General features: G+C 45.6%; 1 protein-coding gene across 8 annotated transcripts in view; it reads right to left on the bottom strand.

The window, feature by feature from the left end:
* Positions 1-10,486: 10,486 nt before the first annotated feature.
* Positions 10,487-14,356, bottom strand: part of CADPS2 (calcium dependent secretion activator 2) — a 327,080-nt gene continuing 323,210 nt past the window's right edge. For 7 of the 8 annotated variants that reach the window (XM_035128678.2, XM_035128680.2, XM_060279572.1 and 4 more), the window contains one exon: positions 10,488-11,484. In XM_035128678.2, the coding sequence (XP_034984569.1) occupies positions 11,314-11,484 (171 nt within the window). In that variant the 3' untranslated portion in view covers positions 10,488-11,313. Of the gene's footprint in view, positions 11,485-14,356 lie in introns of all 8 variants that reach the window. The other variant, XM_060279570.1, reaches the window with a different exon arrangement.

Raw genomic sequence — 14,356 nt, 5'->3', positions numbered from 1 at the left:
CATTGGCACGAGGCGCCAAGAAGCGGAGCAGGAGTTTCCTTCCGAGCCGGTGCAGGGCGCCAAACCTGGCCTGGCGGCTCTCTTTTCGTCTGGGCCCAAGGGCTCAGGCCTGGGAGCAGGCCGCCCGCCTTCGTGGCCGGGCGCGCGTTGGTTTCGAGGCAGCTATGCTTGATCCGCGGCTGGTTTCTCAGCGGTGGCCACCTGTCCTGTAGGATACAATACTGTCCCGTATTTCAATGCAAAATGCTGCATCCTGTATTGATACAGTTTTGTCCTAAAGATAGCTAGGTCTTCTCTATCTTTATCTCTCTGCCATGTTAGGCATCCTCTCCAAATGCGTGTGTTTGAAAGGGTGTGTGAAAGGTCATGTATTTAAGCTCTGGGTAGCCAAGTGCAGACAGATCTACAAATTCATGGGTATGTGTGCACAACTGAGCTTTTTTTTAAGGGAATCACCGAAAAAAGCGCTGGCTCCCCATCAAATGCACGCCATTTTAGGAAGACACCCCCCCCCAATTGTTGAGCTTTTCTTTTTAGGCAAACCCAAAAGTTGCTGAACTTTTTATTTTTTAGACAACTCCCAAAGTTTTTCAGCTTTTTAAAATGAAACCACCTGAAAAACACAATTTTTGGATTGACCTGCCAAAGATCTAAGACAAAACGCTGCCTTTTGGAAATTCTTCTCGGACGTCAGTTCCGCCCTTGAAATCCCGTCAATGTCTGGGAAAATCTGGACGTATGGCAGCCCTGATATGGGTTGTTTTGAAGTCACTTCAGCACCATATGAAAAAATATCACCACCACCACCCTGTCCCATCCTGTACAGAACAACCCTAGTGCCACAGGTGCTGCTCCTGCCAACAGGTGTTTCTCTGCCAAGAAGCGAGTAGTCAAGTCCCCCACGCCCCCTTCCAACCTCCCCTCATTTGCCTTGGGGAAGGTCCGGCTCGACCTCGGGTGCACAGCTTCCGGGGCAATTTGGGAATCCATATTTTCCTCCCCGCCTGGTCTCACTATGGCCGGAAGTGAACAAGGGAGAAATCCAGGATTTTAGGGTGGCTGTGATAGGGCAGCCACATGTAAACCCCCCACCCAAAGTAGGAGCAAAGGAAAGAGTTTGTGTACGCTTTTTCTAGTTCATATCTTATTTCATGAGGATTTTTTTTTAAAAAAATAGTTTTTGTTTTTTTTAACATTAAAGGGGGAAGTACCCCTCCCTGCAAGTTAGTGAATCAAGAGTTGTTGAACAGAGGTGTGGATTGCCTTGGGAAGCAGTGGGCAGTCCTTTCCTAGGGATACATAATGAGAGGCTGGCTCATCATGGAGACTGTAGTTCAGGCTTCTCCAACCAGGTGCCCTCTAGAGATATTGGATTGCAGATCCCATCAGCCCTGACCAATGGCTTTGCCAGCTGGGGCAGACCTGAACCAAGTTGGAGGGAAGTCTGTTGGATCCTGTCTTGAGTAGCGGGTTGGACTAGATCACGCTATCTGAACCTTGGATCTCCAGATGTTACTGGACTACAGTTCCCATCATCCATCATTGGGCCATGTTGGCTAGGGCTGTTAGGAGTTGTAGTCCACCGACACTGGGGGTGGGGCAAAGTTGGGGAAGGCTGTGATATATGACCTCCAAGGTCCCATTCAACTCATATGGTTGAATGGAGAAAGATTTTAAAATATCATTCTGCGCAAAGGATGAGACTCATGCTTTAACTAGTCCCAACAAACCACTCGAGGCCCTGTTGCAATTTAATAGAAAGTTAGGGGGGATTATCTCTAGAGCTAATAAGGGGACATCGACTTTTGAGGGCAGTTGGGTAAAATATCTGGAGCTAAGGATTACTGCACAATTAGGGGACTCTTTAAGGTTAATTGTCTCTCTTTGTTAAGAGGAACTGGAAAAGGAAATAGAAAGATGGAGTCAGATGAATGGCTCCTGGAGTGGTAGAAGGAAATATGAAATCTGATGCTGAGATTATGGATCCCTTTTCAGAGTCCATCAGTGCAGGGGCGTACCAAGGATCAAAACTGGGGGGGGGGGCAAGGCATGGGAGGGGAGGGGCCACAAAGTGGGAACATGGGCGGGGCTACGGGCAGAGTGAGGCCTGGACACCGCCTCCACCTCAAAGGAGGCAGAGGGCAACCAACCCCCTTCCAACCTTAGAAGTTCGTGCGTGCATCCGGATTGCTGGTGGGTGGGAAGGTGCCTGTTGGAATCGCCCCAGTGATTTCATTCCAAGCTTCTCCCCCTTCACTGCAAGGAGAGCTGCCCTCCAAGTCAGCAGATGGGGATGATTATTCAACCAACCTTTCTCTATGGTGGGGAGGGTGTGGAATTCTCCAATCTTCAGTATAAGATGCAAAGAAGATTTCAAGCACTAGCCATTCAGAGGTATGAGTGTGCAATGAAGGGAGAAGAGGGTTCTAAAGATGAAAGAAAGGAAGTTGCCTTGTACTGTCAGGGAAGATCATCCTAAACAGGAGCATAAGGTGGTGCATTTTATTGAGTCAGGCTATTGGTCCAGGATTCCAGGAAGTGGTCTTCCTCAGCCCTGCCTGGAGATGCCAGGGGTCAAACCTGGGGTCTTCTGCACACAATACATGTCATTTACCACTGAGCTACAACCCTTCCCTAAATCATGACATTTAAGAAGAGACAGGCACCTGTCTTGTCACAGGAAGATTTGTTTTGTGTCTAGAGGTATGTAACTTTTTACTGAGGTGTATAAATTTCCATATGGCGAAGAGAAAGTAAGCTTATGTCTGTTCTGGGGCTCTAAGAGCTACAAAACAGCAGCAGCAGCAGCAACAACAGCAACAACAACCGTACCTGATTAAAATATGAAACACCACAACTACCCACATAATGGGACTTGCAGTCCAAAACTTCTGGAGGTCAGGAGGTTGGAAAAGTCTGCATCAGATAAAAACAGAGCAGAACAGAATCTTACAGCTTGCTGATGAGTCTGCAAAGCACGCAGAATATACCTGTTCATATGTATTTCCTCCCAATTGCTTTCTTCCGCACCTGACTCTATTTCAGCGTGAGATGGAGAGGGAAGAAGCTTCCTATTTTCATATCTTCTGAAAACCCCGTGTATTTTAATTCGTTTCCCTTCCTCAGATTTTTTTGCTGCAGCCTTTCAACATAACAGCCAGTAAGTAATGTTATAGTGCATCTCATTTGCCAAGTAAAAATCAAAACCAGCTTCTTTGGGTGGGGGCTGTTGGAGGGACTGGAGCTGTTCTATACATTATGCAGAATGAGTCTATAGAATTCTAGGCTGTACCACTTCAGGCCATAGGGCAGGTGTGAGGAGTGAGGAATATGCCATGAAAAGCTCCCCCTATGTGTAGCTCCATCCCTTGATATTTTAAAATAGGCCTCAAAGACCCATTTCTTATCAGTGGCAGCAGAATGTAAATTGGGCTGCAGAAATGGTGTTGTGATTTCTTTACGCTCCAGATGTTTTGGACTCCCATTAGCCCCAGTATAAGACATCTGGAAGGCACCAGCCTGCAGTGACTGATGTAGATGATGTAGGTACATTTGGTCCCCCATCACTGCCCCCCCCTTAACAAAAACAATATGGCATGTAACAGGCAACACAGGATCCATGATTGAAAGTAAAGCAATGACTGTAAAGAGAAACAGTACCAGACATAATGCAGTAAAAAGTGGACTTTTCAGGCAGACATTCATTGCCACTCCATTGGAAGGCATGTATTGCTGGGGGAGGATAATTTGCATTTGACCTTCTGGGGTTTCCAGCTTTGAGCAATCTCCAGGCATGCTGTAGCCAAGAGCAGGGAAGCCGAATCTTTATCGTGCATTGTGGGTTTGGTTGGGCTTTCAGCAAGTAATAGCGCTGCCAAGGAAACAGGTTATAAGTGCTGGAAAGTGATATTTGATACCAAATAATTTGATATCTTTTTGGAGAGGGAATTATTTCACCAGTTGGACCTACATGCACAGAGTGGATGTAGCGTATGACTGGGATGAACTTTTAAAGCACCAAACGTCTGGAATGAATTGGGGCTGAAATTTAGCAGAGCTCCACCACAGCTCTGAGTCGTGGGCCAGCATGAAAAGGCTTCATTCCAAGTGGCATTCTGGGGAGGAAGATGGTGGTTGCCAGTTAAGTGGAGCTGTAAAGGACCTCCAGGAACCCCCCTTCAATGCACCTAACACCCCAAAACATTTGACGTGGCAGTCCACAGGGACAGATCAAGACCTTCGGTGGCCTTAAGCACCAGAAAGGCTATGGTAACCTCCCATATGTAGTTCAAAATAAAAACAATACTAAACTGTAAAATAAAAATTTACTTTTCAAAGGGACACAAAACTTCACAGAATCACAGACTTGTGGAGTTGGAAGAGACCACGGGAATCTTTCAGCCAACGTGGGAATCAAACCCTGCTGCAGGCTCCAACTTGTTCCCCCGCCCCTCCCGGGGGCTAAGGGTGGCGCCCCCCCCTGCGGCGGGTGCTGGCTGGCTGGGTGGGTCAGGTTGCAGGCGATCACAGGTGCTCTCCACCCCCACCCACCCCCAGCGCCTGTCTCACTCACTCACTCCCCCCCCCCGGACTCAGTGCTAGGAAGAGGAGGGTGTTGAGCAAGGGCGCATCCTCCCTGGCATGCGCACTGGGGGCCGGGGTGGGGGTGGGGGAACAGACCTGGGAATTCCGCTCCCGTCTTCCTCCGCTGCGCGCTCAGGGCACAGGAGCTGTGCTTTGCACACAGGGCTCGGGGTAAAACATGGCCCAGGGTTTGGGGGCTGTGTTTGGCCAGGACCCCAGCGGAGCGTGCAGCTCCTGCGCCCTGAGCGCTCTCTGGTTCCCCGCCGCGCTTGGCCTTGCCGGGGTGTGTGATGGGGAGCTGGAGGGAGTGCGCGGTGCGGTGGGCGGGAACGCCAAACTCGCGCTCCGCCGGGCTGTGCTCCGCCTCTGCCCACCAGCCCCGCCGTCCCTGCTTCTAGGGGGGGGCAGGTGCCCCCTGCCTCGCACTGGGTACGCCCATGCACCAGTACAAATTCCAATGGTTCAACAGAAGGAAGGGGGAACCTGACGCCCCATTTGTGAGTTTTGTCCACGTATTGGCCATGTAACCTGCCCTCGGATTTTTTAGTGAGAAGGGAAAGTGATGTTAAAATGATTATTCTCAGGGGCCGGAGGTTCTTTGGCCGCTGCTTGAAGGAGTGAGTAGAATTCTGAACAGGGATACAGTGTATGGTGTAAGTCAGGGGTCAGCAAACTTTTTCAGCAGGGGGCCGGTCCACTGTCCCTCAGACCTTGTGGGGGGCCGGACTATATTTTGAAAAAAAAAATGAATGAATTCCTATGCCCCACAAATAACCCAGAGATGCATTTTAAATAAAAGGACACATTCTACTCATGTAAAAACATGCTGATTCCCAGATTGTCCGCGGGCCGGATTTAGAAGGCGATTGGGCCGCATTCAGCTCCCAGGCCTTAGTTTGGGGACCCTTGGTGTAAGTTCTGGGAGGGGGGCATTGGGCAAGATGTACCATCTTGTGACCATCGTCATGATGGTATTTTTGGCTACAGCCATCTAGAAGGAAAGAGGAGCTTGAGGGTAAGTTGGTGCTCCTCCTTTCTCCTGATGCTTAGTCACAGGTAATGCATGCTCACAGGCAATGATAACGAGGAGCACCAGCAGTAAGACTGGGAGTGGGGAACCCAGGTATTCATAAAGGGCCTTGACTTGAGTGTGGTCCTTGACAGTTGGCCAGTGATGCCAATACTTGGTGAGCGCCCCAAGGATACACACAGATGAGCAATGTTAAATTAAATTAAAAGGATCTGGGATTCTATCGGGTTTCTGTGGAGAGAGCCATTGTGCTCTTATAGGTGCTGCCTTTTGCGTAACACACAAAGAAGGGTTCTGGAGAATTTGAAGATCACAAATGCAGGGAATGCAAATGTGCTCTAATGGCCGTGAGCGGCACACACCTTGCACTGGGACTGAACTAATTTAAGGACCGATTTAAGCAGCTTGCACTTTTGTAGCTTTAAAAGGGGCTGAATTGCAGGAATGGGAAGCAGGTTATTCGGTTAGCTTTTCCCTGGAGGTTTCTCTTTTTTTTTTTATGTACCAAAGGTAAAAATCACCCCCACCACGTACAGTACCTGCAGGCAACAGCTATCCTCCCAGCAAAGCTTTTGGCAAGGTGTATCTTTAACCTGCAGCTCTGTCCCATCGCCAGTGAATACCCACAGACCCGTATTGGGATGGCACATAGTCTAGTGGCAAAACTTTATATGCAGAAGGTCAGTCCCCAGCATCTGGGAGACAACCCTGTCTGAAATCCCAGAGGCCCTGACAGTAAGACTATACAGTGGTACCTTGGTTTAAGAACAGCCCTGTTTACGAACTATTTGGTTTATGAACTCCGCAAAACCAGAAGTAGTATCCCAGTTTGCGAACTTTACCTCGGTCTAAGAACAGAAGCCGAACGGTGGAAGGGCACCGGCTGCGGGAGGCCTCATTAGGGAAAACGTGCCTCGGTCTAAGAACGGACTTCCGGAACGGATTAAGTTCGTAGACCGAGGTACCACTGTACTGAGCTGGACAGGCCAAATTGTCTGACTCGACAGCTTCCTTTGTGTATGTTTTTGAAAAGTTTTTTATTTCTCCTTTTAAAATTGCTTTTATTACAAGATTTTCTTGGGTTACAAAAGTACATACATCATCTCTGTTTTCGGATCATAAAGTCCTTTCTACAGATCAGTTATATCTTATATCTGAAGAAGTGTGCATGTACACGAAAGCTTATACCCAGAAAAAACTTAGTTGGTCTCCAAAGGTGCTACTGGACAATTTTTAATTTTTATTTATTTTGACTGCGTCAGACCAACACGGCTACCTGAATCCGGTGCGAGACATTAATGTTGTAGTCAGTATAAGGTTGGGGGAGAAGCGAGGGGTAGTAAACTTTCATTCTTCTACGTAGTGTTATGTGCAAGGTTTTTGTGTCAGGGTCGCATTCTCTTTCCATTCATTTCTTAGTTTTCATTGGTGGTGGGAGAGATTCGGGCACCCAAGGCATGGTTGGTTAACTTCAGTTGGCTGCAGCAAGTTTTGTTTGCATGTGGGGGGGGGAGGTGTTAATTGTTGGGTCAAATTAGCCATATTGATTTGTGTGCTATTGGTGGGTTCATGTTGTCGTCGTCTTGTTGGGCTGTGTATGCGATAAAGGGGAGCCATACCTGGGTGAAGGCGTCCTCTTCTATTTGTCCCTGTGTCAGTCTTAGCCTATTGCAGGCATCCCCAAACTTCGGCCCTCCAGATGTTTTGGACTACAATTCCCATCATCCCTGACCACTGGTCCTATTAGCTAGGGAACATGGGAGTTGTAGGCCAAAACATCTGGAGGGCCGCAGTTTGGGGATGCCTGGCCTATTGCTTAGCTTTGCTAGTAGGGCTGTTTCCCATACGGTTTGGTACCGGTGTTCCATGTTCGCTCCTGATAGGTTCCTCCAGTGTTTGGTTATGATGCTCCTGGCTGCTAAGAGTAGGTAGCTTATGAGTTCTTTGTAGTGTGAGTGTGATTGTCTTGGAAAATATTCAATAGGACCAGTTCTGGGATGGCTTCTTCTTCATTATTGTTGTTTGCTTTTCTATTACAGTTCTTCATTGGTATATCAACATTAGTACAACAACTGTTGCATTAAAAAAAAGGGGGGGAAAGGATAAGAAAAGGGAGGAAAAGAAAACTTATTTTCATATACTTCCCTTTCCTGGTTTCCTCTCTATTCCCAACCTACCTGCGTTTTCTTGTTCTTCTAAATTTTCCTCTCTCCTTTTCTTTAACTCATGTTACAACTTACGCTGCTGAATTATGTCATCCTGCTAGATTGTCTCATTATACTAATTTTTTCATAGATTCTTTATATAACATTTAATCCATGCATTCCAGCAGTTTATGATGCCTCTCCACTTTTGTGCAGGTAAAATCTGCACAGCTGTGGTTGCTTACATCAATAGTCTCACTTCTTTTTCCAGGACTTCTATTGTTTAATAAGTAAGCTTCTGGGTTTTGGGGAAAGGATCTTTTAAACATTTTTTTTCAGTTTGTTATGAATTAATTCCCAATAGTCTTTAATAACCCTACAAGACCACCACATATGGTAGAATATCCCTACTGTCTCATTACATTTCCAACATTTATCACTTTCTGATTTGAACATCTTTGCCAATTTGTTAGGAGTTAAATACCACCTATGAGTCATTTGTGGGACGCGGATGGTGCTGTGGTCTAAACCACAGAACCTAGGGCTTGCCAATCAGAAGGTCAGTGGTTCAAATCCCTGCGACGGGGTGAGCTCCCGTTGCTCGGTCCCTGCTCCTGCCAACCTAGCAGTTCCAAAGCACATCAAAGTGCAAGTAGATAAATAGGTACTGCTCCAGTGGGAAGGTAAACAGTGTTTCCAGGTGGTGCTCTGGTTTCGCCAGAAGCGGCTTAGTCATGCTGGCCACATGACCCGGAAGCTATACGCCGGCTCCCTAGGCCAGTAAAGCGAGATGAGCGCTGCAACCCCAGAGTCGTCCACGACTGGACCTAATGGTCAGGGGTCCCTTTACCTTTAGGAATCATTTTAAAATAGCTTTAAGTTTACTGCCTGTTACACTTTAAAAGAAAACTATTTTCCCACAGTTGTTCCCATAAGCTTAGGTCAATATTGTGTCCCACACCCCTAGCACAGCTGATCAAGGATGACTTAACAAACTTCCTTCATTTCCCACTTTAATAATTTATGAATTTTTGAAAGCATTTTTACTTTAGACCCTAGTAGCTCCTTTTCAAATTGTGATTGTTCATCTGCAAAACCATGTTTTTGCCTGCCTTAAATAGAGCATTAAGTTGGTAATGTTTAGCCAGTCCGTTACATACTCTTTTATTCTATTTTTTTCCAATTTTGTTTCCTCCCCTACAAGATCCAACAGATCTCTCTATGTACCCCACTGGTTCTCCATATTAATCTTTTCCCTACGTATTGCTCCTGTTGGGGATAAACATAGCAGTGTCTTTCTTTCCAGTAGGTTTTTGTATTTTCCCCTTACTCTAATCAAGTTCTTTCTGATCACATGGGTGGAGAAGCTCTTGTAAATTTTGGCTCTGCCATACCACATACAGGCATGCCATCCATATTTACCATCATGCTTTTCCAGATCTAGCAGTAGGGTGTTCTTCAGTAATCCAGCACAAATGCAATGCCTCAAAGTATAATTGTAGATCTGGTAGTTCTGGGGAGGCTTCTAATACCTGTTTTGTTATTTTGCATATTTCTTGTAGGTCTGACGTCCAGAAGGGTTGGATTCTGGAGCAGTCCTACCACATGTGTGGTATGTGCCTGTAGAGCTGCAACTTCTCCAGCATTTTGGTGAGGTTTCTGGGTGTATCAGCGCCAGCTTCCATGGTGTTAGGTACCATCTACAGGTAAGTTTCAAGGTGTGTTCCTTTCTGTTGTCTGAGATGGATTTGAAGGGAGGTTTAGACCACAGTTTAGTCCATTGGATGCGGTGTATTTGGTTACCTATGCCATATTCCCATTGCTTTTTGATTGAGATTTCTGTGTTGAGCCCCCAAACACTGCCGGACGGAATAATGATGATCACTCACTCTATCCGAACTTTCTTTTTTGGAATTTCTTGGCATCATTTGGGAAGGTTACTTCCCAAAGGGAGACCAAAGATAATGCTAGACCCAGACATATTGTCCTCGCCACCCTGTTTGTGAGGACGGTGCAAGAACACGGAATATTTTATTTGCCCTTTCTCCCACTAAATAGCTCTATTTCAAGTTCTCGAGAGTTCTTGGAGAACGAGGAGTAATTGCCACTTCGAGGAGGAGCCAAGCTCTGCTGAAGTGCAACTTGTTTGCCCTTGTTCAGCGCAGTTTACATGAGCGCTTCAAAATGAAACAAAACAATGAGCTCCTCTCTGGAACTCACTACTTTTCAATCCTTCAAGCCTTTGTGCTCACAGAACAACTGCAAAGTTGTGCGACCTGTCTTTGCAAAGAACCGTCGCGTAAGCCACAGCGAATTGTTTAAGGAATTCATTGAAGTAAAGCACTTCACTGCTAAATTAAGGCCAGGCATTTAAGGTCACTAGGAACATAAGTAACACCCGCCCCCAACTTCTTCGCTCAGTGCTCTTCCAGATTACTTTGGAGCCATTCAAGCTGTCATCAATAGGCAGAGATGTATGCATTTTATGGGAAGGTATACAAAAGCAGAATGCCTTTTTGAAAAGACATATGCAGACTATATGGATTGTATTCTCCAGTTATCTAATGCTTTCAATTTTGTGTTTATAGAGATGCAAGTAATTTTTAAAATTAAAAAAAAAACCTATAAAAACACCTTATCAAATGTTGCAGGGCTCCAGGAAACAATTGCACCTTATTTTTGTAACTGCCCTCTCCTGCCAGCAAAACAAATCACACGCTGGAGGTCAAAGGATTTCAAATATTGCAAACATATTTTAATTTTGGAATTTTGTACAAACGTGGGCTAGATACAGAAGTGGTCATAACAGGAGGGAAAAGGGGGGTTCTTATTGCCTGCAAATTTTCACAGAGACATAGAAATACTGAAGGCAAGTTTCTGGACAATCAACGAGATGAGAAAGTTTTTAATTTGCAAGAGAGAAGATGCAACACTTGTAGTGTGTGTGTGTGTGTGTGTGTGTGTGTGTGTGTGTGTCTCCCCGGCAGTCCTTGGAAATCCTCTTGCCTTTTATACAAAGCAAAATCAAAGGACTAGGGGCCAAGTTTTTCTTTTAAATGCATGTCTCCTAATAATGAAGAAAAAAGCAAGAGACTGACAGCAGAAACAAAACACAACAGCAACAAACTATGGGAAATACATTTTCGGGCTGCAGTTGTTACGCCTGCTCTGAACAGTTTCCAATGATGACTGCCTGTAGTATTGCGTAATGTACAATGTCTGCTCTCCCGTCCGGTTACAGGAAGAGAGACAGCAACGTGACAAACAGAAAGGGATGGAGCCCACACTCCATGCTGGCATTCTCAAAAGTGCAAAGCAAAGCTACATAGAAAAATATGCAACCCCCCACCCCACCCTGGCCAGTGTCTTCGGAACGTCCTCGGCACTAAACACCCCTGCCCTGATACCACCCCCTCTCCCCATTTCTAGCCCACCTTTCCTCCCTGACAAGTGGGATGAATTGTACACCATAGCATCGGGGCATTAAGGCATAACCATAAACGCGAAGTGTGAGGACAAGTTACGGAACAAACACTCATGAGGGGAAGCAGGTGGTCAGCCGTCTTCTTCATCACTGTCCTTCATTGTGATGCCTTGAAGTCCGCTTCCATCAGACACAGAGACCGTGGCTTCCTCTACTGTCAGACGGCTGTGGACGGTGTCGTATGTTTTGCTGTTCAGGGTTCCTTCCAGCACGCCCTGCAGCCTGAAGTCTCGATAGGTCTTCTGTAGCAACAAGAGAATATTTTCAGCAAAGGGTCAGCTCTTCCCCTTTGTACCGTGGTTCCCTAAAAACGTCAGTCTCCTCGAAGGGGGCAGACGGAATGAAGGCCTGACCGTGATAAAGGGTTGGGGAAAGGTATGTGGAATAGAATTGGCGAATTAACGTGGCTTGATAAATGGATGCGTAATCCTCACTTGACAATATTGGAAATGTTAACTAATGCATGAGCAGGAATTAACAAATGGATCGCTGATGGATAAAAGGAAAAAAATGGAACATGAATTAGAACTATGAAAATATAAGCAGCAATAAGGGTTAATTATGGACACATCAAAGAAGGGGGTGGGAAGTCTTTTCGTTGTTGAAAAAGTCATATTAAATTTGCTCAGTGTTTTAACAAATCAACAAATATTTGGAAAATCAAAAGGAATCAATTGGCAAAAAAAGGGAATAGTAGGTAAAAAGCAGACCATTGGACTGTTTTGATCACAACAGTATACCATGGCTGACAGTGAGTCTTCAGAACAGCGTTCACTGAACTGGTGCCCTCCAGATATTCTGGACTACAACTCCCATCAGCCTCTCTGCCAGGCAACATGATTTTTCTGGGAGTTGTAGTCCAGAACATCTGGAGGGCAACAGCTACTCTGGGGCTTGGGATGACATCTGTGCCAGCCCTGTATTTGAGATCCTTTAACTCAGTGTTTCCCAAACTTGGGTCTCCAGCTGTTTTCTGACTACAACTCCCACCGCCCCTAGCTAGCAGGAATGGTGGGAACTGTAGTCCTAAATAGAGATGTCAAGGATTGGAGCTGGAATGTTCTGGATGGAAATCACATGCTCTTAACCCTAAGCTATACTTCCTCCTTCAACACAACACACGAGAACGGGATCCCAAGCCCTAGAGTGTACTGCTGTGGGTAAAAGAGCACTATTTAAACATTTTGTTTATGGTGCTAAAAAGGCTGAAAGTAGTTCTCAGTGTAACATCTCCCAACAGAGAGTTCTTTTCTGGTACCTTTCATAGTGTGTGTAAGTGTAAGAGAGAGAGCTGGATTACACAGAAATGGGGAAGAAAACAGCACTCTTTCAAAAAAAAAAGTAGCATTCTTTCACATGCTTTCCAAAGAAACTATCAAACTCTCATCAAGTAATTGCTGTGTCTTGAATGAGCAACTCTCCAATAGCCTGTGTGGCTTGGGGATGCTTTCTCATGGAGGTTATCAGGCAGAGCAACAGCTCTGGGAGTCGCTTGCCTTGAGTAAGTGCAAATATTTAATTTAATACATGACTCTGCCGTAACGGTATAGCTCAGGTACAGCACAATTGCCCGAGCAATGGTTCCACCTGCAGAATCTGGGCTAATGAAAGACACCAGCCAATTCATCCTGAATGCCGCAATGTGGGCTGTGTTTCATTGTTACATGCAGCAAAACATACAGGCTTACAAAGGTGTTGGGCTGGCAGCCACTGGGAATCAGGACTGTTCTAAAGGCTCTTTTTGCTTTGATCTGCAGAGTTGGGAGAGAACGACCCTGAATGCAAAACGACCGTGCTCTGTTCCATCTTAAATCACAAGAATGTTAAAACAGGCACTTAAAAACAAGATTGTACTTACTATCGCTTTACATTTCCAAAGTGAAACACATCTTGGATGGTTTACATCTCCTTTAGATGCATGACTAGCTGATTATTCTGAACTGAGGACAATATTTTTCACAATCAACTGCATTAAACAACCATCTGAATACCAAAATACGGCTCCAGATTGAGATCCAGTGCTAACAACTGAGCAAGTGTGCCGAATTGTGGCCCGTGCCTGTGGCAGGAATGCCAGAAACACTATCAAGTTCAACCCTCAAAGTGCTTCTGAACTGGAAAATAAGACTTCAGCTCGATGTGCAAACTCTTCAGTTGATCATGCTGAAGGCTTGATCAATTCATCTCTTTTAAACTACTTCTGTAGAATTTTTTTACTCATGCAAAACTAGTGGTCCGTATTAATAAAAAGAGTTATAAAAACATTTGTAGGAGCTGCAAATGCAATTTAACTCCCCTCTGCTATGTGTATGCACTCACACAAATTCCACTCGGTGGTGCTTGGCCACTGAAATCACCTTGGGAGCTGTAGGATCCAATTTGCTGGCAGGGGAAATGTTCCCATCAGTCAATCTCCATTTGCGAAGCCTTCCATTTTTGCACCTGATAAGTAGCTGAACAGATTCAGATAGGCCTCCAAACCACTAAATCACCTCACCAATCACTCATTAAGTGGCCTTTTGGGTTTCTGTTCTGCAGTGTTTTGGCCTCCGGGGACATGTTTATTAGACACTAGCGGCTTGTACAATTTGGCTTATATACACCACTCTAGATTTGCTGGAGTGACTTCCATTGCGAAGCACAGATTCAGCTACTAAACCAATTATTCTTTCTGCCAGTCCCAGATAATTCTAAAAGGCACCTTTTCACTGCAAATAAGATGGGTTGCTTTGCTTTGCTTCAGCCCTTTCAAGCAAGCGCTGTAGCCGGTTTGGTGCAGCTCATGAGTCACTGAGACCAAGACCATAAGAACTAATTCAACATTCCCAATCTCTAGCTGTTTTGGACTAGAACTCCCATTAGCACCAGCCAAGCTAGCTGATGGGAGCTCTAGTCCCAAAACAGCTGAAGGGTAACAGGTTTGGAATGAGTGATGTAATCTCATCTCAGCAACGAACTCTTTGGGATGCCCTCCCATTTTTTAAAGTGGAATATCCACCTTACAGCAGTTGAACTTACGAATGAACTAAAGTGCTTCAAAGCTTTGGTGAAATTTCCATATTGATACACAATATCTGGGATACAGCAATGTCTGAGTGTCTCACAAGGTACAGG

The sequence above is a fragment of the Zootoca vivipara genome, chromosome 10, assembly GCF_963506605.1.
Source record: "Zootoca vivipara chromosome 10, rZooViv1.1, whole genome shotgun sequence".
NCBI classification, from domain to species: domain Eukaryota; kingdom Metazoa; phylum Chordata; class Lepidosauria; order Squamata; family Lacertidae; genus Zootoca; species Zootoca vivipara.
The sequence above is the reverse complement of the archived record's forward strand: the minus strand, read 5'-3'. Positions and strand labels throughout refer to the sequence as shown.